The sequence below is a fragment of the Lepidochelys kempii genome, chromosome 3 (assembly GCF_965140285.1).
Source record: "Lepidochelys kempii isolate rLepKem1 chromosome 3, rLepKem1.hap1, whole genome shotgun sequence".
In the NCBI taxonomy this organism is placed as follows: Eukaryota; Metazoa; Chordata; order Testudines; family Cheloniidae; genus Lepidochelys; species Lepidochelys kempii.
Window position 1 is genome coordinate 11,049,327 of NC_136382.1, and position 25,990 is coordinate 11,075,316.

A 25,990-nucleotide genomic window follows, 5' to 3' on the forward strand; every position below is an offset into this window, starting at 1 on the left:
AGACTGATGGCTCTGTTTGGCAGTAAATGGTCACTCTCTGTGTTGCTGAGCATACGTTCACACCACAGATCAACAGCAGACTTGGCAATAGCTCTCTTTCTTGTAGTAATTTTACAGTAATTCTTACTACTGTGGTCACTAGGAAACATATCCGTTTTCCTCTTTACATTTCCTTCTTTTATTTGGATACGGCTAGCCTGGCACGCTGGAGGCTGATCCTGGGGAGTGTTGGCCGAGTCCCACCTGATGCCAGTGGGATGGGGATGTGGGCCATCACAGTGCGGGTCTATTGCCCTATGTTTCTTAGTCTGTTTGGGGGATAACTGAGCCGCCTCATACGGCTGTTGTAGAGAAAGCAAGTTAAGAATGAGATCCAGAACATTTGCAGCCCTGATCATATCCTCCAGAGGGCACAGACCAGCCTGAATCGCTGTATAAATGTGTATGATGTCCATAGTTACCATTCACAGCGAAGGCACAAGTCAGGACAAGCCCAGCTTCTCTGCCGTTCTTTTGGGATTGTGCACGACATAAACCCACTATAACTCATCCCTTGGAAGCGCGGCTGCCATTGGAAATCAGCTTTCTAATCAAGATAGCAACCTTCAGCCCTTCCAAACAGAGGAGTATCATTGGTTTTTTAGAGGAGCCATGGTTTCTGGCCCCAGGCGGATGAAAGGGGTTTTGCTTTGGTGCATGGCTGTACTTGTAACCTTCCCTTTGATTTCCAAGCACCTGGGAGGTCCAGTGGCCTCCTGCTGCCTCGCTGATCCTTCTGGCACTGCCACTGTCTTTTACAGTTACTTACCGATGAGGAGGAGGAGGTGGGATTGCACTTGCAAAGGAGCAGACTAAACTGCAGGTGTTAGCCTCAGAGGCTCTTCCTGGTTCCTGATGGTTCTAATACCCCAGCTTGTCTGTAGGCTTCTCCAGACTGTCTCAGGGCTGAGATCTACCGGCACCACCTGGAGGCAAGAGCAGCTGTGGGATCCACCGCATTTTACCTCTTCCCCTCTGCATCCTCTTGAGTCTTCGGATCTGGCAGTTCAGTGGAGGGATCCCTCTGCCTGCACCTCCGCTCCCCCAGCCCTCCCCCCCCCGGGGCGCTCCCTCCCGTGCCCCCCTCCCCGCTCTAGCACAGCGAGAACCGGCGGGAGTTGATGTTCATCTTGGTGACGCCGATGAGCTTGAGGGGTGCGGAGAGGCTGAAGGAGCTCATGAGCGGGAAGTCGCAGAAGAGGTCGGCCAGCTCGTCTCGCTCCTCCAGCTCGTGGGTGGCGTCATTGAGCATGCACCGGTGCAGGTGGCAGGTCTGCTCGATCTTCAGCTTGTTGATGTCGCTTCGCAAGCGCATGAGCTGCCGTGCCAGCTGCTGGTCCTGCAGGCGCATTTCTGCCTGAAACACAGAGACCGGGGGTGGGGCAATCAGTCACCGCAGCACTCGGGATTCACCCAGCTTCCCTCTCCCTTTAGCTGAGGGCACTTTGATTTATCTCCGAGCGAGCAGCACTTAAGAGAAACAGCAATTATAGATGGGGAAAGAATTCCCCGGGAATTGTTCCCACCGCCCTGGGTCAGATCGCCTGCTGGCGTAAATCAGCCTAATTCCATGGAGTTAGGCTGATATACACCAGCTCAGGGTCTGGTGCATTACATTCACCAGGGGCTTGTCCCACCCGGTTTTAAGTGGCTCCTGCAATGGGGCTGCCCATGGGAGATGCTGTTCTGCATTATAGTAGATCTCACTGCTTAGAAGTTGTTTCCTGATATCTAGCCTTGAAAGGTGGCAGATTCAAAAAGCATAAAAGGAAATGCCCTTTCACCCAACACATTATTAGGCTGTGGAACTCATTGCCACTGGATATCGTGGGCCAAAAGATTAGCAAGATTCGAAGAGGGATTGGACATTATACAGAGAATAAGAATAGCCAGCGTTAGATTAGTAAATACCAACAAAATAAAGAGCTTTGGAAGGGAAATAAAAACCTCAGGCTCTGGGGCTTAGGCCAGCCTGTGACTATTGCAGACCAGGCTGAGATTGAATGTGGAGAGCAAATTGCGTCACACCTGCCAGTTGTGGGGTTCTTACATCTTCCTTCGAAATGTCTTGTACTGGCCACTACTGGAGACAGGATACTGGACTAGAGGGAACCTGCATCTGATCCAGTCTGGGCATTCCAAAGTTCCTAAATGTTGCTTTAAGAACATACGAACGGCCACACTGGGTCAGACCAAAGGTCCACCCAGCCCAGTGTCCTGTCTACCGACAGTGGCCAGTACCAGGTGCCCCAGAAGGAGTGAACCTAACAAGTAATGATCAAGTGATCTCTCTCCCGCCATCTATCTCCACCCTCTGACAAACAGAGGCTAGGCTTTCATCAGTTTCAGTCTGCTTCTCCTACCTGGTACCTCCTAACCAACCCCGCTCTCTTTCTGGGGCTTGCCCTCTTCAAACACTTGTAGATGGCTTTCATTTTCCAACCTGGGGCCTGCTCCCAATCCCACTGGAGTTAGTGGGAAGACTCCCATTGATGTCAATAGGTTTTGGATCAGGCCCTTGGTGGTTTTCTGGCCAAGCCAGAGCACATTCAGCCACACTCTGACACTGATCCAGCTCTTTTAATCTTTTCCCATAAGTCAGCTCCTCCACCCCCTTTATGATTTTTGTCGCCTTTCTCTGGGCTTCCTCCAGTTTGAGCCTGTATCTGTTCCTGAGCTGCTCAGAAACAGACACAGAGCATCAGGCTAATCCCTGCCGTGTAGGGTTTTGCCGCAGAGGGGCTGGAGGGCACCCTGGGGGAATGCCCCTGAGGCAGGGGGCACAAAGTCTGCTCATGTGGCTCAATGCATTCCTCCCATGAACAGAGACAAGGGGCGATAGAGGGTGGCAGGGACAGTGGCCAGGGCAGTCCTATGTCCCACCAGTTCAGTTCTGAAAAGTCCTCACAGGGCCATTGCAACAGGACCATGAGTTAGAGGGCTGCCCCAGCTTGTATCAGGGGTCGAACTAGCCCCTGGCAGGCCCTGAGCAGGAGAAGCACAAGATGCTTCCTCTCTGTCTCTGCACAGGCAATGTTGCAGGGGAAAGACCCTGGTGCCTTGCCCAGGGATGGTCTCAGTGCAGGCCTGGGGATGGAACCGCTGCCTTGCAGGACCAGGGACTGGGAGTGTGGCCTGGTTCTATCCCTGCCATTTTGTGGGACCTTGGGTAAGTCGCTGAGCAACTCTGGGCCTCAGTTTCCCCTCCTGTCAGTCCTCTGCCTCCCTGGGGTGCTGTGAGGCCTTGTGCTCGATGGGTGCGCTCAGGGCTGATGTAAACACAGTTAGGATTAATCAGGGGCAGGTTTCTCTTACTGCAGAGCCTGCCAGGCCCTGGCAGAATGTGCCCGAATGCCCTAAGAACATGGTGAAAACCCTGGATCCTCATCTCAGTGGCTGGGGGAGGACTGAGTCACGGTTACGCAATTACACCAGGCTCAGAGGCAGCTTACTTGTAGCATTGTCAGCATTTGTGATGTCATTCCTGTCTCTTCCCCACACAACCGCCACCCCCCGAGCAAAACGGAGCCTTACAAAGTATTGATGTTGTTGAAATGTTTCCATTTCTGGGGGAAGTTTTCTGACTTTTCTGCAGGCGTTCTTATTGTTTTAATCAAAGAGGCTGGCAAAATGGCTGCCGAAAGTTTCTGTTTATTAAGGATGTCGACAACCATTTTGATTGACAGGTTTCAGAGGAACAGCCGTGTTAGTCTGTATTCGCAAAAAGAAAAGGAGTACTTGTGGCACCTTAGAGACTAACCAATTTATTTGAGCATGAGCTTTCGTGAGCTACAGCTCACTTCATCAGATGTTTACCGTGGAAACTGCAGCAGACTTTATATACACACAGAAATCATGAAACACAGAAATTTGTATTGTTTCATGATTTCTGTGTGTATATAAAGTCTGCTGCAGTTTCCACGGTAAACATCTGATGAAGTGAGCTGTAGCTCACGAAAGCTCATGCTCAAATAAATTGGTTAGTCTCTAAGGTGCCACAAGTACTCCTTTTCATTTTGATTGAGTTTTCGCTACTGTTTTCGGTTAATAGTCTAAAAAAAAATGCTTTAAAAAAGTCACAGAAATGTTGAAATAACAAAAGAGGGGTCCTTGACATGAAAGCCACTTGGACAGTTCCAATTTTTTCATGAAACTAGCTTTTCCTTTTTTGGAACCCACTCTGGCCTTTCTGACAAGGTGCTGATATGCTGTTAAGGCACCCTGACGTTTTCACACAAGCCAAAATACCAAGATGGCAGATGGTGCTCATAGCTCTAATCTCAGACTTTCCTCTCCCCTTCTTGCCCACCCCATGGCGACAGCTGAGGTTTTAACAAGGCGAGCCATGAATACTATTCTTAGCTCTGCTGGGCAAGTCACTGTCATTCTCTTTGCCAGTTCCAACACCTTGCACTTTGAGATCTCCGCATGCAAAGGGCTCTGAGTGTGCTAAGCAGCATTATCATCCCCACAGGCTGAATCACAAAGAGAGAGAGACAACGCACCAGAAACAGGAGCTGCAGTGACTGATGGTAGCAACATTTTCCCAGGGAGATAAAGCTCTCCTCCGGCTTTGTTCGCTTCTGTGGCGGGTGGGGTTAGGGGCTGGGTGGGAAGTTGCTTCTCTTTCGGCTGAGCTCCGTTAAGAAGAGCTGCCTTTTTCCTTCCAGACAATACATAAAGGAAAAAGAAACAAAGCTTTGTGATGGCTGACAAAAGGATTATCAGCACAATGGAGCAATGACGCTGGAGACTCTGCCCATCTCTGATTGGGATCTGACGTTCAGAGTTTTGCTTCTTGACAACTAACGAACATCTTGTGTGGTAACAACTCCTTCGGGGTGTTTACACATTTGAGGCATCTATTTGTGGTGACTGGGCTATGAGTGGAATCCATGAGGCCATGTTCCACTCATGGGGAGTTGGCTCGAGATACACAAAGGAAAACCAGGCATCACCAAAGGCTTGTTCGGTCTAAAATAACCATCATCACAATGGAACTATGGCAATTTACAGCAGTGTGAATCTGCCTCTATATAGCTCACTTCCCTGATGTGACGATTTTCAGGGGTGCTGAGCACCCACAGATCCCATGAACTTCAACTGCAGTTCTGGGTGCTCAGTAGCTCTGAGAATCAGACCCCCTGCCCTCCGCACTTACAGAGCACCTTTCCCTGGAGGATCTCAAATCTCTCTGAGACCAACTGATCGCTCCCTCCCCATGAATGCGAGGGGGTATGTATTAGAGCTGTTCCCATTTTACAGAGGGGCAAACCATGGTGCAGCAACACTGGAATTGCTGATCTCTGAGCCATCTAGGCAGTTCACTTGTCACTGATGGGAGACCGGACCAGATCTGCAGAGGAAGGTTAAGTGATTTGTCCAAGATCACCCAGAAAGTTAGCAGAGCTTGGGGCAGAAACCAGAAATCCTAACCGTGGTTCTGCTGTTCTAGTTCCTAGTTGACAGTAATGGAAACACCTAACCCAAGTGTGACAGAAGGCACTGTCAATTATGAATGACCTCCGCTATAAAGGGACACTGTCAGGTAGACAGAGTTCTACACAACTTACTGGAAAGAGTGAACATGGCTACTGTTTACGTGTCAGTGGCCACAGTTGTTTTTCAATTTAAACATTCCCCTGCTGGGCCAGCAACACAACTGTAACACGTGGCTCAACTTCATCTGACCTGGACAATGAAACCAATCATAAATACACAGGTAAACAGCCCAGCTGTGTGAAGAACAAACAACTGACAGCATGATTGGTGAACAGTCAATTGGATATTCCAGAATCCAGTTCAGAAGTGGCTGGTAAGAAATCTCTTTCAATATGATTTCTGTTTTGAACAGATCCATTTACATTTAAAAAGGCAGGAGAGCAGAACACCTCAACTGAACCCTGTCATATAATCAGAGGGGTGTGGATCCTATTTTATCATGGAAATCTGGAAATTAGAGGCGGAAAAGACCAGCTAGCACAACTAGTGCCTGGTCCTACTTCTATTGAAGTCAAAACTCCCGTTGACTTCAACAGTGCAAGACTGAGCCCTGGATTCCTGCCCCTGCCAATGCAGGATTATTCCTTAGTGTCGATTTATTCGCATTTTAAGGAGAATTTGCTCTCCTCTTTCCTACTTGCTCAGTTTTCAACAAGGGACGCAGAAATGCCCCATTGGTTTTGTCCCATTCTGAGACAACAGAAGGTATGTGTCCTAGCTATTGGAGCTAAGGAGAGTGATTTCTTTAGATAAGCTATTACCAGCAGGAGAGTGGGGTAGGGGGAGAGAAAACCTTTTGTAGTGGTAAACACCCATTTTTTCATGGTCTGTGTGTATAAAAACATCTTCTGTATTTTCCACGGTATGCATCCGATGAAGTGAGCTGTAGCTCACGAAAGCTCATGCTCAAATAAATTGGTTAGTCTCTAAGGTGCCACAAGTCCTCCTTTTCTTTTAGCTATTGGTATATAACCTCCATTTTCATGTGGCGCAGCAGTGAAGTCTCAGTACCTCCTTCCTAACCAAAGGGATGCATCCTGCTCACCCTCACCAGCCCAGAAGGCCCTTTATCGGATATTTACAGTGGAGAGCACATCATAATAGAGAGTTCCATGGACCTACCTCTCTTTCCATTCCCATCCATGCAGATCACTCCCCTCTCAGTGCAACCCCATAATAGTCCTGTCCATCTAGATAAGGTACTTATAAAGTCTCCATTACAGTAGTATCTGAGCACTTTGCAATCCTTAATGTAAGTGCTATAAGCTCAGCGTACAGATGGGGAACTGAAGCACAGAGAGTCTGAGCTTGTCTACACAGGGTAGGGGCTGGGGGCAGGAATGAGTCCACGTTAACTTTAGTTAGTGCGCACTCCAATGACTTGTGTCCATACAACACAAGGAATACAGTGTACTAACAGGCCAGTCAATCCATGTTCTGTACTCTGCTTTGAAAGCGGATTAAGTTCCTTGTTACAGCGTCCCACATTCTAAGTTAGTGTCCTAATCACTGCACTGTCCTTCCTCTCTGCTTTTAACGATAGTCAGTACTTCTGTGGGACAGTAATATTAGGAAAGTATTTCATTTGTTTTTCACCTCTTTCCATGGCATACACCTGATGGAAAGCAAAAAGAAACCAGCACCATAGGAGCAGCCAGCTCTCTGCACACCACCAGCAAGGGCCCCTTGGACCATCATTTAAGAGCCTGTGCCCCTCGCTTCAGTGGAGGTTAGGACGGGGCAGAGCACAGAAAAGCTGCTCCAGGGAACTCCTGTGTGCCATAGGGTGATATTTCCCAGCATCTCTCTCTGTTGCAATGCAATGCAGATCAGGGCAGTGGGAGGAGAATGGTCCTGGCCAATCAGGCTGCAGCTGGCTGACTGAGTTGGAATTGAGAAACACTGGTGGGGCAGCGGATGGAAGTTGCATTGCAACAGTCCATGCTGTCATAAAGAGAGAGCTTTGCTCGCCCGGGCTGCCAGTCCGGCATCTCTCAGTAAATCCAATCTGAGAAAAGCCAAAGGACTCCTCCCCATCCCCCCACAACACCAGCACAATCTGCAATGAGGTGCACGTCAACAGTGTTCCTGCTCGAGCTTCTTCTTCTGAATTCAGTTTAGTGCCCATTTAGCTCATTTTGGGAGCAGAGGCTGGGATAAAAATAGGCCCATTTGGAAACCTGTTGCAGAGTAACAGAGCTTTTGATGTGGATGAGAAATTGATCTGAAGTGGAGACACCAAGGATCACTAAGGTTTAGATACCATTACTGCCTTTTTAATTAGGACCTGAGCCAGTGCCCACTGAAGTCAATGGGAAGACTCTCAATGACTTCACTAGAAGTTGGATCTACCTTAGTAAATCTGACCATTCACACCAACTATATTCACAGTAGAGCTGGGTGAAAATTTTTTTGGACTAAGCTTAAGGTTGCCGAAAAATGCAGATTTGGGTTGTCCGAAAAATGTCGCAAATTCGTCTCAAATTTTCCAAAGCGTTTGGATTGCAAAACAAAGCAAAACAATTTCCAATGAAATCAAAAGGTTTCATTTCAACATTTTCACTTTTTTTTCTTCCACTTTCTTTTCCACGCTGCCACACCCTCCACGCCAACCAGCTTTACTGCAGGACAGGACCTGGCTCCCTTCGTCTGTCTGAACCTGTTGGCCGATCCCTGAAAACAACTAAATATTAAGAGTCAAAGTCCATTACTTCAGTCAGAGCTAACCACATCTGTGAGCAGAACCTGAATCTGTGGTGAGGGCAGATGTTGGGCCTTCCACCCTCAGGACACTGATTAATTTACTCTGCTTTGTAAATACCAAGAAAAGCCAATGTTGCAATGTTACTTAGGCCATGTCTACACTACAAAATTAAGTCAACCTAAGTTATGTCAGCATACAGCTGCCGCAGTAATTACATTGCTTGTATATGTCTAAACTTTACTCCTTGTGTCAGTGAGCATCCTCACCAGCAGCGCTTGTTTCAATTGTACTGTCAGTGTGGGGCATTGTGGGAAGGCTCCTGAAAGCCAGTAACAGTTGACGTAAGCAACACAGTGTCTACACTGAGACTGTGTCGACCCAACTGCATTGACCTTGCCTCTACGCCGCTCGTGGAGGTGAAGTTATTAAATTGGTGTTGCTGGACAGTTACATCGGTGGGAACAAAATGTAAGTGTAGACATTTCCATAGGCAGATCGACGTAAGCTGCCTTGCGCTGACCTAACTCTAGTGTAGACCAGGCCTTATTTTCTACGGGCCCACTCCTTAAGACTTTACTCCCATTGACTTAACTGCTGGTTTTCACTGAGCGGGGAATTTAGGGATTTACTCTATGATATTAAAAGACCTTTAACCTGATTTGAATACTCAGAGCTGGTCAGAACTGTTCACCTAGCACAAAAATCAAACATGGGAATAATTTCCAGGGCTCGAGCATGCTGGGACTGAAAGCTGTTCAACCCCTCGAGAAGCTTGTAGTGTGCTGAGCTGCACAGTTTGCAGTTACAGCTGCAAAACGGGCCTTGGGAGGGAATTTGCATTCCAGACTCTATCCGACTTTAAAGGCCAGATGGTCAACTGGTGTCAATCGGTGCAACTCCATTGACTTCAGCAGAGCTGTACTAATAACGTACACTAGCTGAGGGGCTGGCCCTAATGTGTTATCACGTGATTCTCAGTGAGTGCTATCTCTTCCTGGACCACTGGAGCTGAAGACCATGAACATTTCCCCTAGATTTGCAATAAGGTCTTGGATTTGCCCCTTTGGCCTCTCTGATTGGACCTGTGGCCTTGAGGAGTCAAACTTGCTCCTTTTGAGGAGCTGAAGGATGTGCCTTATGTCCCTGGAAGAAGTTATATGCTCTAGGTTTGCAGCAAGGGCTTAGCTCTAAGCTGGAGCTTTAATTTTATATCTGGGCACTTTTAATTGACCGGTGTCTTGGCTGGGTGTCCCCACATGCGTGTGCCTTTGACCCCTCAAGGGTTAGGTGAACACCACCTGCTCTAACGTGACTTCCAGGGAAGGCCGCTCTGGCTAGCACAGAATGCAGATGGCCACTCTGTTGCTCAGGGCAGGCTGGCGAAAGCCAATTAGACTGCTGCTCTGTACTCTGCTGCCAGGTCCGTTCCAGAAGGTAGTTAGGATGCTGGTTATGCCCTAAATTATCCGTGTCCCGAGTTCCTCAGAGGTTGCCTCTCATGTGATGCCCTGTTGCTGCACCTGCATTCAGCTGGAGTGGCTGTCCCGGGATGGAGCTCACGGCATTCCCAGCTCCCTTTCTCTGTGCAGATAACACAGGCCAGAAATACTTATCGCTCACCTGGCAGCACGCCAAGGCCCACGGGGTAGGGTGTTGGATGGCGTGCCAAGCTCCCCAGGGCAAGATGTTGTCAGTGGCAGGCCCTCTTTGCTTGGTATTTGCTCCTGCTAGAAGTACAGGTAAACCCAAGCCTAGCCACATCTGGAGGCAAATTGTACCCTGAGAGTTGCAAGTGTAACGCCCATTCACTGGGGTGCAACTGAGGCAGAATTTGACCTGTAAGATGAAATCCTAGCCCCACCAAAGTCCATGGTTGCTTTGCCATTGATTTCAGTGGGGCCGGGATTTTACCCTTAGAGCACAATATAAGATGGGTATTTTGTTTGTTAGGGCATTTTGCCAACTTCAAGCCTTGATATGCTCTAACAGTCTGCTGGCAGCTGTTCCCCATCTTTGGTCCATTCTAGGTGGGGATGAAGTGGTGTGGTGAGTCAAAAACATGCTCTTTGTTTCAGGGAAATTCTTCTAAATTATGTAAGATGCTGCCAGATCCAGTGATGAGTGTCTTGTAAGTACCCATGGGTATCGTTAGGAGAGTGGGACATGTAGATAGCTCTTTTTCTTCTTTTTATTTTATCTTTCTCTGTTTATTTACCACTTTTATCTTTCATCACATTGTGTGCGTCCACCCCCAAACCCAAGCCCCAGATCGGAACAGCACAGCGGGGCTCAAAATAAATCTCTACCTGTGTAAAAGGCAGAATCCAAAGTCCAGATGCAAATCCTCTTGAACTTGGGGCTTGGAAAACAAAACTTGCACCTTGCCATCATCACTGGGCCTGTTCAGATCTGTTTTTCAGATGAAGGCCATTGGGGAGTGAGGTTTGAGTCATAAACCCAAATTCGACATGGATCCTAATCTGAGGCAATGTGCCAAGATTTTCTAACATGACTAGTGATTTTGGGGGGCCCAACCTGAGACTCCTTAAAGAGGCTGATTTTCAGAAAAGGGCCACGCAGCTGCCTCTGAAAATCAGACCCCTGGCAAGTGTATCAAGCTGGACACCCAAAAACTGAGACAACCAAAATCACACATCACTTTTACAAATAATTTATATACAGGTAAAGCAGTGCTGGGCAAATGCAGTAAAATGTATGTGTGAATATTCTTGTGAATGAAACTCATTAAGTCATGTTTATTCATTTATTTGCCAATATTTGGGTAGCGAAAATTTTATTCACAAGATTTTTTTTCTTGTGGAAAGCAAAGCACTCGTGCAAATAAATATTCACAAGTACACTCACACCCAAAGTGCTCTCACCGCCATTTAGAAGAGACATTATGATTATTACTGCAAATCTGGCAAACAATTATGAATGTTGGCAGAGTGTTCACAAGCAAACAAGGAACCTTTTCCTTTTATAATGCCTAGGATGTCCAATCAGGCAACAGGAATAAAACAATGTGACTCAGGTGAACAGTCACATGGCATGAATAATAGAAAATAAATACTCATTGTGACAATGAGGAATGGATTGTTGGGTGGTTAGAGCACTGGAGTCTTGATAGACTTGGGGTTAAGCCTCTGCTGTGCCACGGACTTCCCATGTGACCTTGGGCAAGTCACTTAGCCTCTCTGCGCTTCAGTTCCCCCATCTGTAAAATGGGGATAACAACATTGCCCTACAGGGGTGTTGTGAAGATAAATACATTGAATGTTATCACGCCCTCAGATACTAGAGTAATGGGGACCATAAAAAACCCAGAGACAGAGAGACTATCTCATGAGGCTGACATCTTTTCTCACAACCAGTTTGTTGGAATAGCCAATCCCTGTGTACGAATTGTCACCTGGTCACCTGTAATTTGCAAATAGACAAAACAAAAATAAAAGAGGCTACCATTCATCAAAGGGATTGTTTGCTGTGTAGAGTTTTCCCACCTTAATAGAACCCAGTGGCAGCCCAGATGCTTGGATTCAGCTCCAGGTACGACCTCCTAAATAATGCTATCACACAACCTTGCTGTCCCCAAACGGCCCCCTGCTCCTACCAGAGAAAGAAAAACCCCAAAAGATTGTTCATTGCTGTAACGAGTGAGCCCCAAAGACAGAATGTACCAGACCGGTGGTTCCCAAACTTTTTTCCACCAAGGATCCATTTGCCATCTGACTAAATTCCCCAGGCCCGTTTCGTTTTTTATACATAGATTTCATGTTCTTATTATTCTCTTTGTTGGGTTAGTTATTATTTGATCCTTGCTGAGTTCATAGTCCCTTTCAATAGTAGATACATATTTCTTCTTAATGCTTCCACATTTTAACCACGGATCCATTTTTGTCTACAAATTCACGGTCCATTTTGGTCAATTTCACGGTCAGAGGATTTTTTAAAATCATACATTTCATGATTTCAAGTATTTAAAGTTGAAATTTCACAGTGTTGTAATTGTAGGGGTCCTGACCCGAAAAGGAGTCGAGGAGGGTTGCAAGTTTATTGCAGGGTGTGGGTTGCAGAATTGCTACCCTTATTTCTGCGCTGCTGCTGGGTCCCCGGCTCTGAAGGCAGCGCAGAAGTAAGGGTGGCAATACTGTGCCCGCCCTAAAATAATCTTGTGACCCCCCCCACCCCGCAACTCCCTTTTGGGTGAGGACCCCCAATTTGAGAAACGCTGGTCTCCCTGTGAAATCTGTATAGCATAGGGACAAGCACACAAAAGACCCGATTTCATGGGGGAGGCCAGATTTCACGGTCCGTGAATTTGGTAGGGCCCTACACATCACCCTTATTTTCACTTTAACTAAAATTATATTTGTGGTGTAGTCATGGACAGGCAGGTCCTGGTACTCCTGGAACTCCCCACCAGCGTGAGCTCTCCTGTACCATGTGTGTGAGGTCACGAAGTGCAAGGACACCCTTTTATTCTCAAAATGGCCTGCTCCACACAGCGTGACCTTGCACAAGATGGTGTCCTCTGCACAGGGTGACCTTACATGTACGGTGAGACCACACTGTGGAGAGGACGCCATTTTGAGAACAAGATGGTGTCCCCCTTGTGGTAAAAGTGTCATAACACTCTACCAGCGCATTCCAGCCCCACTGCAGTAATCTGGCTCAAGGGGCGGACCCCCACATAACCCATGGCAGACCCCACTTTGGGAACCACTGGACTAGACAGTCACTTTAATCTTCTCTTTTAAGACCATTATTTATCTTGGAAAGGAAACCACTTACCAGTTCCTTCCTGAGCCAATTCAGAGCTTCCTCAATGCTTTCAAAACCACTTAGTTTCCCTGAAGTAAGAGTCACCTTCTCCTGGGAAGAACTGCCTTTGAGATGCACCTGCACCTTTCTTAAAGGGATGACTTCCTCTGTGGCCTTTTTCTCTTCTTTAACCTCTTCCCCCGCAGAGGGCTTGGGGCTCTTCCACGTCTGGTCCTCAAGTTTGGCTTTCCACTCCAAGTAGGAAGGGCGCCTGGTCTCCAGTCTCAGTTTCTCTGTCAGAGCCTTCAGGCTTCTCAGGTGGTCATGTGGGGGTGTGGCATTCTCAGAGGAGGCATCTGGACTGTCCACCACCTCTTCTATTTGGATTCTGGGCAACGACATCCTCTTCTGTAGTAAAATGTTATAGAGGTTGATTGTAAAGTTCAGGGCAACAGCAAAACTCAGGGAATCCTTCTGAGAACAGCTTCCATCTGCTGACTTGATGCACAAAAGCAAGCTCTCATAAGCCTGCCAGCCACATCAGCTGGTTCTCCGCTCCGGCGTCACTTTAATTACGGAAAACACCTAAAAATAACAAATGATTGTTTTAACTGCAAGGAAAAAAAAGGAAATGACAGCTGAGTGACAGCTCCTCCTAAAACCTGGCTGGAATGCAGCATGTGAAAGCACGTTATAAACCACTGTGCAAAGCTCTTCCTGGGTTATGTTACTTCACTACAGATTTCTGATGGTTTTCTTAGGCAAGAATTAACAAGCTCTAAGTTTTAGAGAAACCTTTGTCATGAAGATCTCTCAATCCTTAAGCTTCAGGCCATAATGAGGTCAGGAAGATAGCCTAGTCCCTCTCTAGTGATAGCATAGCATTGCATAACAAGATGCATTCTGGAGGTTTTACACCTTCCTCTGAAACATCCAGCATTGGCCATTGGTGAAGTGAGGCTCTCGATCAAACAGGCTCAGATGAAGTAAAAGCTCAGACTTCCAGTCAGAATTCAAGCCAAAGGGGGTTGGGAAATGTTTGATTAACATTTTTTGTTCCAGCCCAGTTTTTCAGACCTTAATGTTTCAGATACAAAGGATTAGGTCTGTTCAAGCATCTGAACTTTTGGTCCCAAGCCATAATATTCAGATCTATCTCCTCATTGCAGAAGATCGGGAGGAGGGGACAGAGTTTGGCCTGTTATAGATAAAAGGGGTGACTGTGACATAAATATCCAGACTGGGATTCAGACCCCAAATCTTTCCAAAGTTCAGTGTGTTTGGACCTGGGGTTGTGGGCTCCTTGTCTTCTCTGACATAAACACAGAGCAATCTGTATCTTGAAAAACAGAACAAGACCTAAAACCCTACCAAAACAAAACACTCCACTGCACCCTCTTCTTCCCTTGGGAAGAGGCGGAGAGAGCAAACAACACATGACAGGTGTTAATCGCGTCATTTAATGAACGTACGGTGATGGGCGCAGTATAAGGGCAGCTGTAGAATAGAACAGTATTGGGAACAAACCTTTAAACTTTGAAATTTCACATACCTCCACTCTGCTCACACACCTCTTCGTCTGAGACTAACCCTGCACTGCTGGCACCTTTCACGTGAGGCTATTAGCATGTTTTACAGACATCACTGCTCTGAGGTAGGCAAGATTTATTAGTCAGCTGAGATGGCAGTGGATTAAGATGTGGGTTCTATTCTCACTGACTCCCTGTAGCCATATCACTTCCCCTGTTTGTGCCTCAGCTTGCCCATCTGTAAAATGGAGATAAATGAGTGAGGTGAGGCCTCATTGGTGAGGCCTCATCTGGAGTACTGTGTCCAGTTTTGGGCCCCACACTTCAAGAAGGATGTGGATAAATTGGAGAGAGTCCAGCGAAGGGCAACAAAAATGATTAGGGGACTGGAACACATGAGTTATGAGGAGAGGCTGAGGGAGCTGGGCTTGTTTAGCCTGCAGAAGAGAAGAATGAGGGGGGATTTGATAGCTGCTTTCAACTACCTGAAAGGGGGTTCCAAAGAGGATGGCTCTAGACTGTTCTCAATGGTAGCAGATGACAGAACGAGGAGTAATGGTCTCAAGTTGCAGTGGGGGAGGTTTAGATTGGATATTAGGAAAAACTTTTTCACTAAGAGGGTGGTGAAACACTGGAATGCGTTACCTAGGGAGGTGGTAGAATCTCCTTCCTTAGAGGTTTTTAAGGTCAGGCTTGACAAAGCCCTGGCTGGGATGATTTAACTGGGAATTGGTCCTGCTGTGAGCAGGGGGTTGGACTAGATGACCTTCTGGGGTCCCTTCCAACCCTGATATTCTATGATTCTATGATTCCATGAGGCTGACATGTGAGATCTAAGCACTACTATTGTTACATGGAACGGGGTGATGTTAGGCCCAGATAAGTTAAGTGACTTTCTCAAGGTCATGTGCTAGGTCTGTGGCTGAGCTAGGAATAGATCCAAAGGACTAAAAACACAAAACAAAAATACATACTGCTGGGTTGGTAGCATGCCCAGAAAGAACTGCCAGTGGATATCCAGCCTTCTAGCTGAATACACTAAATATTGTAATCTGAGTGATTCAGTCATTCTTCTGCCTGCTATTCATGCCCACGAGGGCCCCTGTAATTTTGAAATTAAGACCACAATTACTCCTCGCAAATCTTTTCAGCGAAGATTCAATTTAAAATAAACACCAGCAGGCAGCAAGGTTTGCCCCACCGTTGTGTGTCGGCAGGGAAACCGACTGGGAAGCTGATAATATACACACAGACAGTCTGTAGGTGGAGAGCTATTCAAGCGACAGGCTTGTTCCTGCTCCCCAGATTCATGGGAGCTATCTTAGGAGCAGGATGAGGCTGCAAAGCTAGAGTCGATTCAAGCTCGCAGCTCTCGCTGCGGCTCGTCTGGATGTCTGATGGAAGCATCAGAGGCTGGCTGTTAGGATCCATGCATGCTGCTGAGGAAGGGTGAGTTAGTGGCTAAAGCAGGGCGATAGGCGATCTGGGTCCAGCTGCCAGCTCTTCCACAGAGTCTCTGTGTGATCTTGGTTAAGTCACTCTCTCCGGTCGAGATCTTTAAAGGTATCTAAACACCCAACTCCCATTGAAATCAACAAGAATGAGGTGCCTATCTACCTTTGAGGATGTGGGCCTCTGCGATGCAGTTCCCTAGGTGTGAAATGGGGATATAAATACTTATAATTATTTGGATTATGGTAGCGCCTTGCCCTGCCCCCTTTGTGGTCGGTGCTCTACAGATTCTTTTGTCTGTCTTGTCTATTTAGGTTGCATAAACTATTCAGAGCAGGGATTGTCCCTCACTGTGTCTGTATGTGGCTAGTACAATAGGATCCTGAAACTACTGTTCCAGGATCAGGCCCTTACCTCCTGTCCCTGCACTGGTATTCCCCAGTGGGGAAATGACACTTTCTCTCATTGTCACAGGTCCCTGGCTCAGGATTTTTTCTGCATTGAAAGACAAACCACTGCCATTGCGAGCCTCGAACCCGTCGCCACTCTCGCCCCAAGCGAAAATAGGCAATTTTCACTGTGAAACCTCCCAGGCCGCCCTGTCTCAAAATGTGCAAATAGATTTTTCTTTTGAACAACAAAGTGTCTTATCCCTCCCACCCTTTCCAAATTCAACGCTGACAAAAGGGATTTTGTTCCCGCTTCCCCCCGAGGTACATTCACCGGGGATCAGAAAGCTAATGCGGAAAGTTATAAGGGCAGCTGGTTGGAAAAAAGTGTGTGGAGTTCTAAGAGAACCAGTTTCGTAACCCTAACCCTAATTTGCTCCCAGCCTCTGGCTAGGATAAACAGAGATCCATCATATCCGAAATCTGGGACCTAAGTTATGTTCAGCCCTTTGCGCTGCCTTCTGCACAGGAGTCAATGCCACCCTGTAAGCTTGTGCACTTCATCAGTGCGATACGGTATATACTCCAGCTCAGGCATAATATATATCCAATATCCATGGCAACATGCGACACGTTGTATAGGTAAGAAGGAACAGTAACTAGTACACATTATTTATAGCGAATTATTGAAAAGGCTCTGCCTGGAGAGAATGACTTGGTTTGCTTGGTTACTGCTGACAGGTGAAAAGAACAGGAGGACTTGTGGCACCTTCGAGACTAACCAATTTATTTGAGCAAAAGCTTTCATGAGCCACAGCTCACTTCATCGGGTGCATTCAGTGGAAAATACAGTGGGGAGATTTATATACATAGAGAACATGAAACAATGGGTGTTACCATACACACTGTAAGGAGAGTGATCGGGTAAGGTGAGCTATTACCAGCAGGAGAGCGGGGGTGGGGGTGGGGGGGAAATCTTTTGTAGTGATAATCAAGGTGGGCCATTTCCAGCAGTTGACAAGAACGTCTGAGGAACAGTGGGGGGGGGGGGGGGAATAAACATGGGAAAATAGTTTTACTTTGTGTGATGACCCATCCACTCCCAGTCTCTGTTCAAGCCTAAGTTAATTGTATCCAGTTTGCAAATTAATTCCAATTCAGCAGTCTCTCATTGGAGTCTGTTTTTGAAGTTTTTTTGTTGAAGAATTGCAACTTTTTGGTCTATAATCGGGTGACCAAAGAGATTGAAGTGTTCTCTGACTGGTTTTTGAATCTTATAATTCTTGATGTCTGATTTGTGTCCATTTATTCTTTTACATAGAGACTGTCCAGTTTGACCAGTGTACATGGCAGAGGGGCATTGCTGGCACATGATGGCCTCCCTGGCCCATAAGTGAGTATGGCTCGAGCCAGCATTCCTTGTGCACCCATTGAAATCAATGGGCCTTTGCAATGAGCAGATAATGCTCTGGTTTTCTGTTCCTGCAACGGGTTAAGAAGAGGGCATTTCATGAAATATGAAGAGAGCAGAGACTCACTTGGCTGATTTTTAGAACAGATAAGAAAACAAATCATGTTATTGCAATGCATGATTCAGCCTGTGGAGCCCACTGCCACATGATATTACTGAGAAAATAGTAAACTCTGAAACAGACTTGGACATTTGTGAAACCGATAACTATAGCAACTGTAGTAAAAGCAGCTAGGGTAACAATATTCAAGTGCTTTCAATACTCATGACATACTGTGTAAGCTAATTGCCCCTGGGAACAGGAAGATATTCCCTGCCCCCAACCATGGCATTGCACTACACGATGAGATGCATTGTGAGGGTTTTATACTTCCTCTGAAGCATCTGGCATTGGTCACTATTGAAAACAAAATGGTAATCTACTGTAGTTGGGCCATTGATCTGTTCCAGTAAGCATGGCTATTCCTATGTTTCTAACTGTACAGTGACAGCTTTAGCCTTTGAATATTGTTACCCTAGATGCTTTTACTGTCCAAGTCAGTTTCACATTTGCCTCAGTAATATCATGTGGCAGTGGGTTCCGCAGGCTAACTCATACACTGCATTAACATGGTTTTGATAATGATATTAATTAGTCATTTGCCACCTAATTCCTGAACCTCTGCAGGAAAGCGATGCGCTCAAGTCCTTAATATAACTCTGGAGAGATGTCAGGAGAAGCTTCCATCCTGTAGAATGACTCAGCTTCCCTCTTGCCTTCATGTCTAGGGCACAGAGGGAGGAGGGTTTGGGGGATGTGGAACCTTCCACTTGCTTTGTCAAAGCCCATTTGGCTGACAGGTAATAATAACATTGCCATTATGAGCCAATCAGGGGCTGATGAAAGGAAATGGAAGGCGTTGAGCTACGAATGACTCCATATTAAACAGTGAGGTCCATGGCCTTTTACACTGCTGTATAATGGAAGGGGCATTTTAAATGACCTACTTTAACATCAACCCTTTCCCCACCCGACAGCTGCCCCGTGGCTTACGCGACGTGGCCCACACCTTGTCTTATTTGTCCGTAGAGCACTACGCCTGGCAAGGCATTTTGCACTGCTAGCTCCCAGTGACTTCAGTGGGCATTCAGCACCATGGGAGGTCGAGCGTCAAGGAATCAACAGGTTAATTTTATTGGGTTGGATTTTTTGGAGGAAAAAAGAAGGACACAGAACTGAGATTTGGTTAATATTTTGTATCAAATGGAGTGATGTGCAAAGAGCAAAGTATCCCTTTCATTTCATTATGTCAGATGGACAGTACATTATGCTATTTCCCTGTATTGTTCTGAATGAGCAGCAAGTGATTTAATAGCCTTTATCAGTCTACTCATTTATTCTTTGAGAAGAGAAGAATATATCAAGCTGCAAAACCCTAGACTTCCCTGGCCCAAAGAAAGGACTTACATAGCTCCTTTACTGAAGAGCTCTCCAAGTTGCCTAGTGGACTGTGCACTGGACTGGCCCCCAGGAGACCAGTCACCTATTTCCGACCTTGAGCAAGGCACTTCACCTCCGTTCGCCCCTCTTTAAAATAGAGGTAGTGATACTGACCTCTGCTGCAATGTGCTAGCCTGGTATCATTAGCAATAAAAAACAGGGGTGATCTATGCACAAATAGCAAACAATGTGAACGTAAACTGATTTCAGTGTGAGGCTATGTAGGGACACTCTGATTTCAGAATCAAAGAGGCTACAGTCAATTGTTTTAACCAATGTCAATTTTTGCTACTTTTATTCCGAAATAAGTGACTCCCCTCCCCTGTCTCTCCCTCCTGCAGACTTGCGCCAAAGTACCTAAGTAGGTTTTAGGAACCTGACTGAGTTCAGCTGGTGCAAGTCTGTGTGTAAACCAGACTTCTGGGCCGGATCCTGGTGAGAAAAGCAAAATCCATCTGAATGATTATGATGATTTATGGTTTGTATTGTGGTGGCGCCTAGAAGCCTCGGTCATGGACCAGGACCCCATTGTGCTAGGCACAGGGCAAGCACAGAACAAAAAGATGCTCCCTACCCTGAAGAACTTAATGGGTCTTGTTCCACATGAGGACCATCGAGGATGGAAATTTTAGCTGCCACTGGCCGGGTTACCTGGGCAATCATTCTGTGGCCACTGATACACTCAATAGCAGGAGTTGCAACATGACCCAGGCCCATGGGAGGCTCATATAAGAGATATTGGGAGGCTAAGCCTCCACAAAAAGGGACGACTATGCAGGGGGGAAATGCTGTGGATGCGGCGTGGGACACCCCTCTGAAGGCAGCTGGAAACAAAACTCCAGAGAAGTTGGGGGACCCACACTCTGCCCTTAGCAACTACAGTTACAGAGTTGGGAGGCTTTGCTCACTAAGCAGCTCTGATGATCCAGCCAGAACTTATGTCGCCTCTGGCCATGATCCAGCCAGGCCTTTGGATTCATGAGGAAGTATCTGTTCTCTCCACGAAAGCACCGGGCAAAATAATTTCAGGGAACAGGCATAGAATCATAGGGTTAGAAGGGACTGCACGTGGATGTCCATCTAATGGACTTTGATCTCTGCTGCATGGCTTACAATGAATGGGGAACCTGGGCCTCTCAGATGGAGGAACAAAACATTGCACTGGTGCTGAGAGTCCTGCCTGCCCACTGAAGCCAATGGGAGCAGAGGGTGCTCAGCACTTCTGGCCCCAAACCCATGGGAGTTCCATGCGAATATTTCTCACGGCCAGTAGCAAGGGACACCCATGTAATGGAGGGACTGCTGCTAAGGGGGCCCACCTACTCCCCTTTCACCCTGTCCTGTGTATGCTGAATTCCCGCCTCTCCGTCAATAAGCATGCCTGCTCAGTGTGGCTCTCTGTCCCCCTCTAGTGGTAGCTAGGCCAACTAGCAATTGATGAGCCTGCCACAGCCTTGGCCAAGTTAGTTGAGACAGTAGAAGCTCATGTATTAAAATCCAGAGGTCCTGGTTTTGATCCCTGCTGCCGACAACTCCAACCAGGAGTGTAAGAGTTACATATGTAGGATCAGTGGAGAAGCCAGCTGGGCACTTCTGTGCCTGCTGATTCCCTGCCCTCTGCAGGTTCACACTGTGCCCAAAGAGCAGCGTATAAACAGGAGAGCAAAGACATAATCCCTGCTACAGGATGCAGAGGGTAGATGGGGAGGCAGGATGAGGGTGACCAATAGAACAGGGCGCAGTTATTTATGGCTGTTATGTAAATATCTTGCTGGTTCTTGTGGGTGTATTGACTTTAATTGTACAGATAAGAAGGTTAGGCAGAGGAGCTTCCAATTACAGCCGAAAGAGCTGGAAAATGGGGTGTGGGCATGCTTCTCCCTGGCAGCATACAGGGAGGTGGGGTAATTAGACACACCGGCAGCAGCAATGTTAATTATGTGCACTGCAGTAGCACCTGGAGGCATGAAATGAGATGAGATCCCTATCATGCCGGATACTGTGCAGACAATCACTGCTCTGAAGAGCCCAGAATCTAAATTGGAAGACAGACAAAGGGCTGATTATTAGTCCCATTTTGCAAATGAGGAACTGAGGGCAAGTGACTTGGCCAAGCACACACAAGGAGAGCCGGGGAACTGAACCCAGATCTCCTGGGTTTTAGTGCTTTGCTTTAACCACAAGGTGATTTCCCAGGATCCCGGAGTGCAGCCTTCTCTTCTTACATGAGTAGCACCTTCCCATTGATGTCAATGAGACTACTCAGGTGAGGAAGTGTAACACACACTTCTCCTGGGTGTGGTATTGTGTCCCATCTAGTGGCACTGAGATCACTTAGGGCACATCTTCACTGGCAAAGTTAAAGCGCTGCCGGCTTGTGTAGTCGCAGCAGAGCACAAGGAGAGAGCTCTCCCCGCGCTCTAAAAACCCACCTCCGTGAGGGGCCTAGCTACCAGCGCTGGTGCACTGTCTACACTACGCCAGTGTAGACAGTTTTTTCACACCCCTGAGCGCAAAAGTTGCAGCGCTGTAAAGTGCCAGTGTAGACAAGCCCTTAGAGAAGGAGAGGAAATGAGTCTGCTCTACAGCCCTAGCTAGCAGCCAGTTGGCTTTTAGGTCACGCGGTAGAGGCTCATGCACTGAGCTCCAGAGGTCCCCGGTTCAATCCTGCCTGCCGATGACTGAAGTCTGTCGGCCTTACATAAGGGCTGCAGGATAGGGTCCCAATGGCTAGATATGGCAAGTTTCTCAGTAGTCATGATGATAAGGGGGCACCAGTCATAAAGAGAGAATCCCTGATTCAAATCATTTACAATCTAAATATAAGACAAGTCCCCGTGGAAGATGATAAGCATCTGGAGGCAGGACAGTCCCTTTGTTACAGCCTCTTGTGAGGCATTGAGCAGAGGTGGCTGGAAAACAGATTTTCTGTCTGGCAAAAAAACCCCTCAAAATTCAAAAATAAATAAATAATAGGGACAAACAGCTAAAATGTGAATGTTGTTCATGAAACAACATTCTGAACGAAAATTCACGTTGGCTCAATCAAACCTTTTATTTCGATACATTCAAAACGTTTCCTTTTTTTCCCCCAACATTTTTTAACATAAAATAAAGTCGATTTCTAACCCGCAGGTTGTTTTGATGGGAAACACCCCAACTTTTCATTCTGCAAATGTCAAAGTGGGACACTGAGGCATTTTTGGAACTTCTACCCCCCCCTCTTTTTTTTTTTCCCAAAAAGAAATTTCACAGACACTCATGAAAAAAAATTTCAGTTTCGTCAAAGCGGCGTGACCGTTTCCGGCGGCAACCTGTTTGTCTGAAAATTTTCCAGCCAGCTCTGATGTCAACTTCTCAGGTCTTGTTGAAGATGCTCAGAGCACCGGGTGCTCTGTACCTGGCAGAATCGAGCCCTGAAGGGAGCAGTTTTCTATCCCTCCTGAGCCTTAGGTTTGTGTTGAACAATATACGGATTCATCTCCTGCCAAAGGAGGGGGAAGAAGTTGCTTTGCTCTCTCTAGGGTGCCTTACTTCCTGGGTATGTTTGGGGAGGGTAAGGAGAGCTATTGCTTGCTGCTGTCACCAGCTGATCTGCTGGGAGCCGGGAAGCAATGGCTGGTTGCGCTGCACAATCGGGAGTGAGTTTGCTGTGGGGCTGGCAGAGAGGAGCTCGCAAACGTTGCCATAGAGATTAGAAGAGGGCAGGAGGCTGGCTCCACTCTCCCTGTGACCGTTAACAAGCAGCTTTTCCCCTGCATTCATATGCCAGCCGGTTCTTGGTGGAACCGCATCACAGGTGCGCGGTGGGCAGGGTGCAGATGGTGCCGATGCTGGGAACAATGGCTCGCCCTTTTGGCCTGTGGTTTCCAGTCAGAGATGGGATGCTGATACTCTTGGGTTGAATAGTCCCTTACTCCACAAGTGGCCAATCAATGGGGCTGCTCGTGGAGGAAGACTTCCCTCCGCATGAGGAAGGGGTATCAGAATTCGGTGGCTTTGGGTTAACAATAGGCGCACATTGTTGGAATTGTGTTGCACGGATCTGTCTCCGTGCACTTATACCCCCAAACATATGCAGCATTGGTGGGACAAAGAGCGGGTGGATAAATAACAGTCCTTGCAGAATGGACGTTAGAGACTGAAAAGACCTATTAGGTCATCTGTCCATCCCCAGGGCTCTGTGGAGGATTGCTCTCTCTGCATTATATTAGAGCATGTGAATGTCTGATCTATTACTGTATCATTTGCCATATGTCCCTGCCACACAGATCCATTTCCATAATGTCCTTCAATAGCCTGGAACAACCTTCAGCCTCATGAATCAAGAAGGAAAAAAACCATGTTCAAGACTAGTCTCTCTGTGGGCCTGATCCAAAGTCCGTCAATGTGATTGGGAGTTTTCCCATTGACTTCAGTATGTGTTGGATCGGGGGTAGGTGTGTAGGGAATACGATATAAATACATGCAGCGGTACAGCTTAAAGGACTGATTGGATTGAGTTTCACCTGGCGGCATTACTCATGGGTAGCAAAGCCATGAATGCATTATGCAGGTCACTGTGGAGCAAACCTTTACACTGGAGGACCACTATCCATCATCATGTATTCCTCCGACACGCTCTCAGGCTATGTCTACACTTACGTGAGTATGTAGAGTCCAGACACTGCATGCCCCCCGTAACATGGGTATAAACAGCAGTGTATATGGTGTGGCACCTCCTAGGTGAGTCCAGACACACCAGAACCTTAGGGTATGTACCCGGCATGGCTCCCTACACCCCCAAGCAGCGCCCTCTCTGCCTACGTTGCTATTTTTAGCAGTATCGTGTCCTGCTGCCTCCCTGCCGCCAGAGCCTTTCCCCGCTGCCTCTCCCTCTCCCTGCCCTCCCCCACCAGAGCCTTTCACCGCCATGCATAGCGACACAATGCAGTGTGGACTCGGCCTGCTTTTCACTGTGGCGTGTAGCTACACCTACCCTACACACCACTGCCAGTGTAGACAAGGCTACAGACACACGCTAACGCAGACCAGCTGATTCTGAACCCGTTTCGTTACGGAACAAATACGTTCAAGAAAAAACACTTTGGGACCGTTTTAGAGAATTTTACGTTTTTTACTGGGACCAGTTCTTGAACCTATACTGGCTTAGTGCCCAGAGGGCATCAGTGCTGCAGGTGCAGACAGGCATAGCTCCCCCATGAGTGCAACTGCACAGGGCAGAGAGGGAGGTATACGAGGCCTCACATCTGAGCTAAAATAACTTTTCTGAACCCCAAATATCATGATTTTAAAGTCTGGCTGTTTCCCCAAAAGTCTGTGATCATCCTTCTTGCCTCTCGCCCTTTGTCTGTTTAGTCTGTCAGCTCTTCAGCTCAGGACCGTTTCTTACGATGTGTTTGTACAGCGCCTAGCGCCATGGGGTCCCAACCTGGATTTGAATCTGGAGGCACGATTGTAATACCACTAGTGCCACCACAAATACAATGACAAATAAACACATCCGCTGGCTGCTGATGCTAACTGGAACAGCAGTGAAATAGTTAACACTGAGTTATCACCGGCGTTCCCACCATTGTTCCTTCTTCACGGTAATAAAACCTGATCGTGCAGTCCCAGGTTCCAGCACCGGTTGCTCTGGACTCCTCCCAGCTCATAAACATATTGTCTTTCCTATGGTAGCCCTGGCAGCTGAGGGAGAACATTCCCACCCTAGGCTCGCATTGAATGGCATCCTTTACATTCCAGTCGCAAGCAAATTAAATCAATGGAAAGACTCCCACTGATTTCAACAGGTTTTGGATCAGGCCCTCAGTCTGCTTCCCAGACTCTGCGAGGTGAGTAGGAAGAGCTGAGCTTTTTTCACCTCCTGGTACCTGTAATTAGGTGATGCGTCCTGGCCCTTTCCTTTGTTGCTTCTCTCAAATAATGATCAGGAAGATCCAGAGAGGGGAGACGTGGGGACCGGCTGACCGATCGCTCGCTGGTTTGCAGGGGAAATGAAACCAATTCACCAGACTTCAGAAAAAGAGCAAAACTGTGATAAAAAGGGATTCAGGGAAAAGGGAGGGGACCAGCCCTGTCAAACACACCCAGCCAGCAGCACTGCATCCCCCAGTCATCCCTGACGGAGAGAATTCAGTACAACCGACCTAACATTGCCTTGTGAATTCCTTGTGCGTCTCCTCATCTTTCTTCCGGGGGAAGGCTGTTCACCCAGAAAGGCCCTAAAGATTAAAATCTAGGATTTTCCCGAGCATCTCTCTGAGCATACAGTACACCCAACCTTCCTGAATCAGTGCTGGGCCTGATCCTGAGCAACCGTGGCTCCCCCTGGCCTCACACTCTGCGGGGATCAATGAAAGTTTTGATCCCTACATTTTATAGGACTTTTTCCAGGCTAATTTCAAATCTCAGTGGTCAGTATCAGGGCTCAACTGTATAAACACAGAGGTAGGCAGGGTCCCCACAAGCAAAGACACTATTCCCCCCCGCCCCTTGTCAACCTCAAATAATTCCCCACACTTCCCAGGTGTGCATAGCCCGAGTTGTGGGCGGGTGGGGGGGAGGGGAAATCCTAGCCCCACTGAAGTTTTGCTATTGATTTCAATGGAACCTGGATTTCTCCCAAAGCGTTTAATTCTGACTTCTTCCTCGGAG

The 25,990-nt window shown here is 47.3% G+C and overlaps 1 protein-coding gene across 1 annotated transcript in view; it reads right to left on the bottom strand.

Moving 5' to 3' along the window:
* Positions 1–1,123: 1,123 nt before the first annotated feature.
* The window catches only part of FAM167A (family with sequence similarity 167 member A), a 28,430-nt gene continuing 3,563 nt past the window's right edge, over positions 1,124–25,990 (bottom strand). The window contains exons 2-3 of the mRNA XM_073335681.2: positions 13,040–13,594; positions 1,124–1,396 (exon numbers count right to left, since the gene is read on the bottom strand). Coding sequence (XP_073191782.2) covers positions 1,133–1,396; positions 13,040–13,411 — 636 coding nt within the window. The 5' untranslated portion in view covers positions 13,412–13,594 and the 3' untranslated portion in view covers positions 1,124–1,132. The remainder of the gene's footprint in view (positions 1,397–13,039; positions 13,595–25,990) is intronic.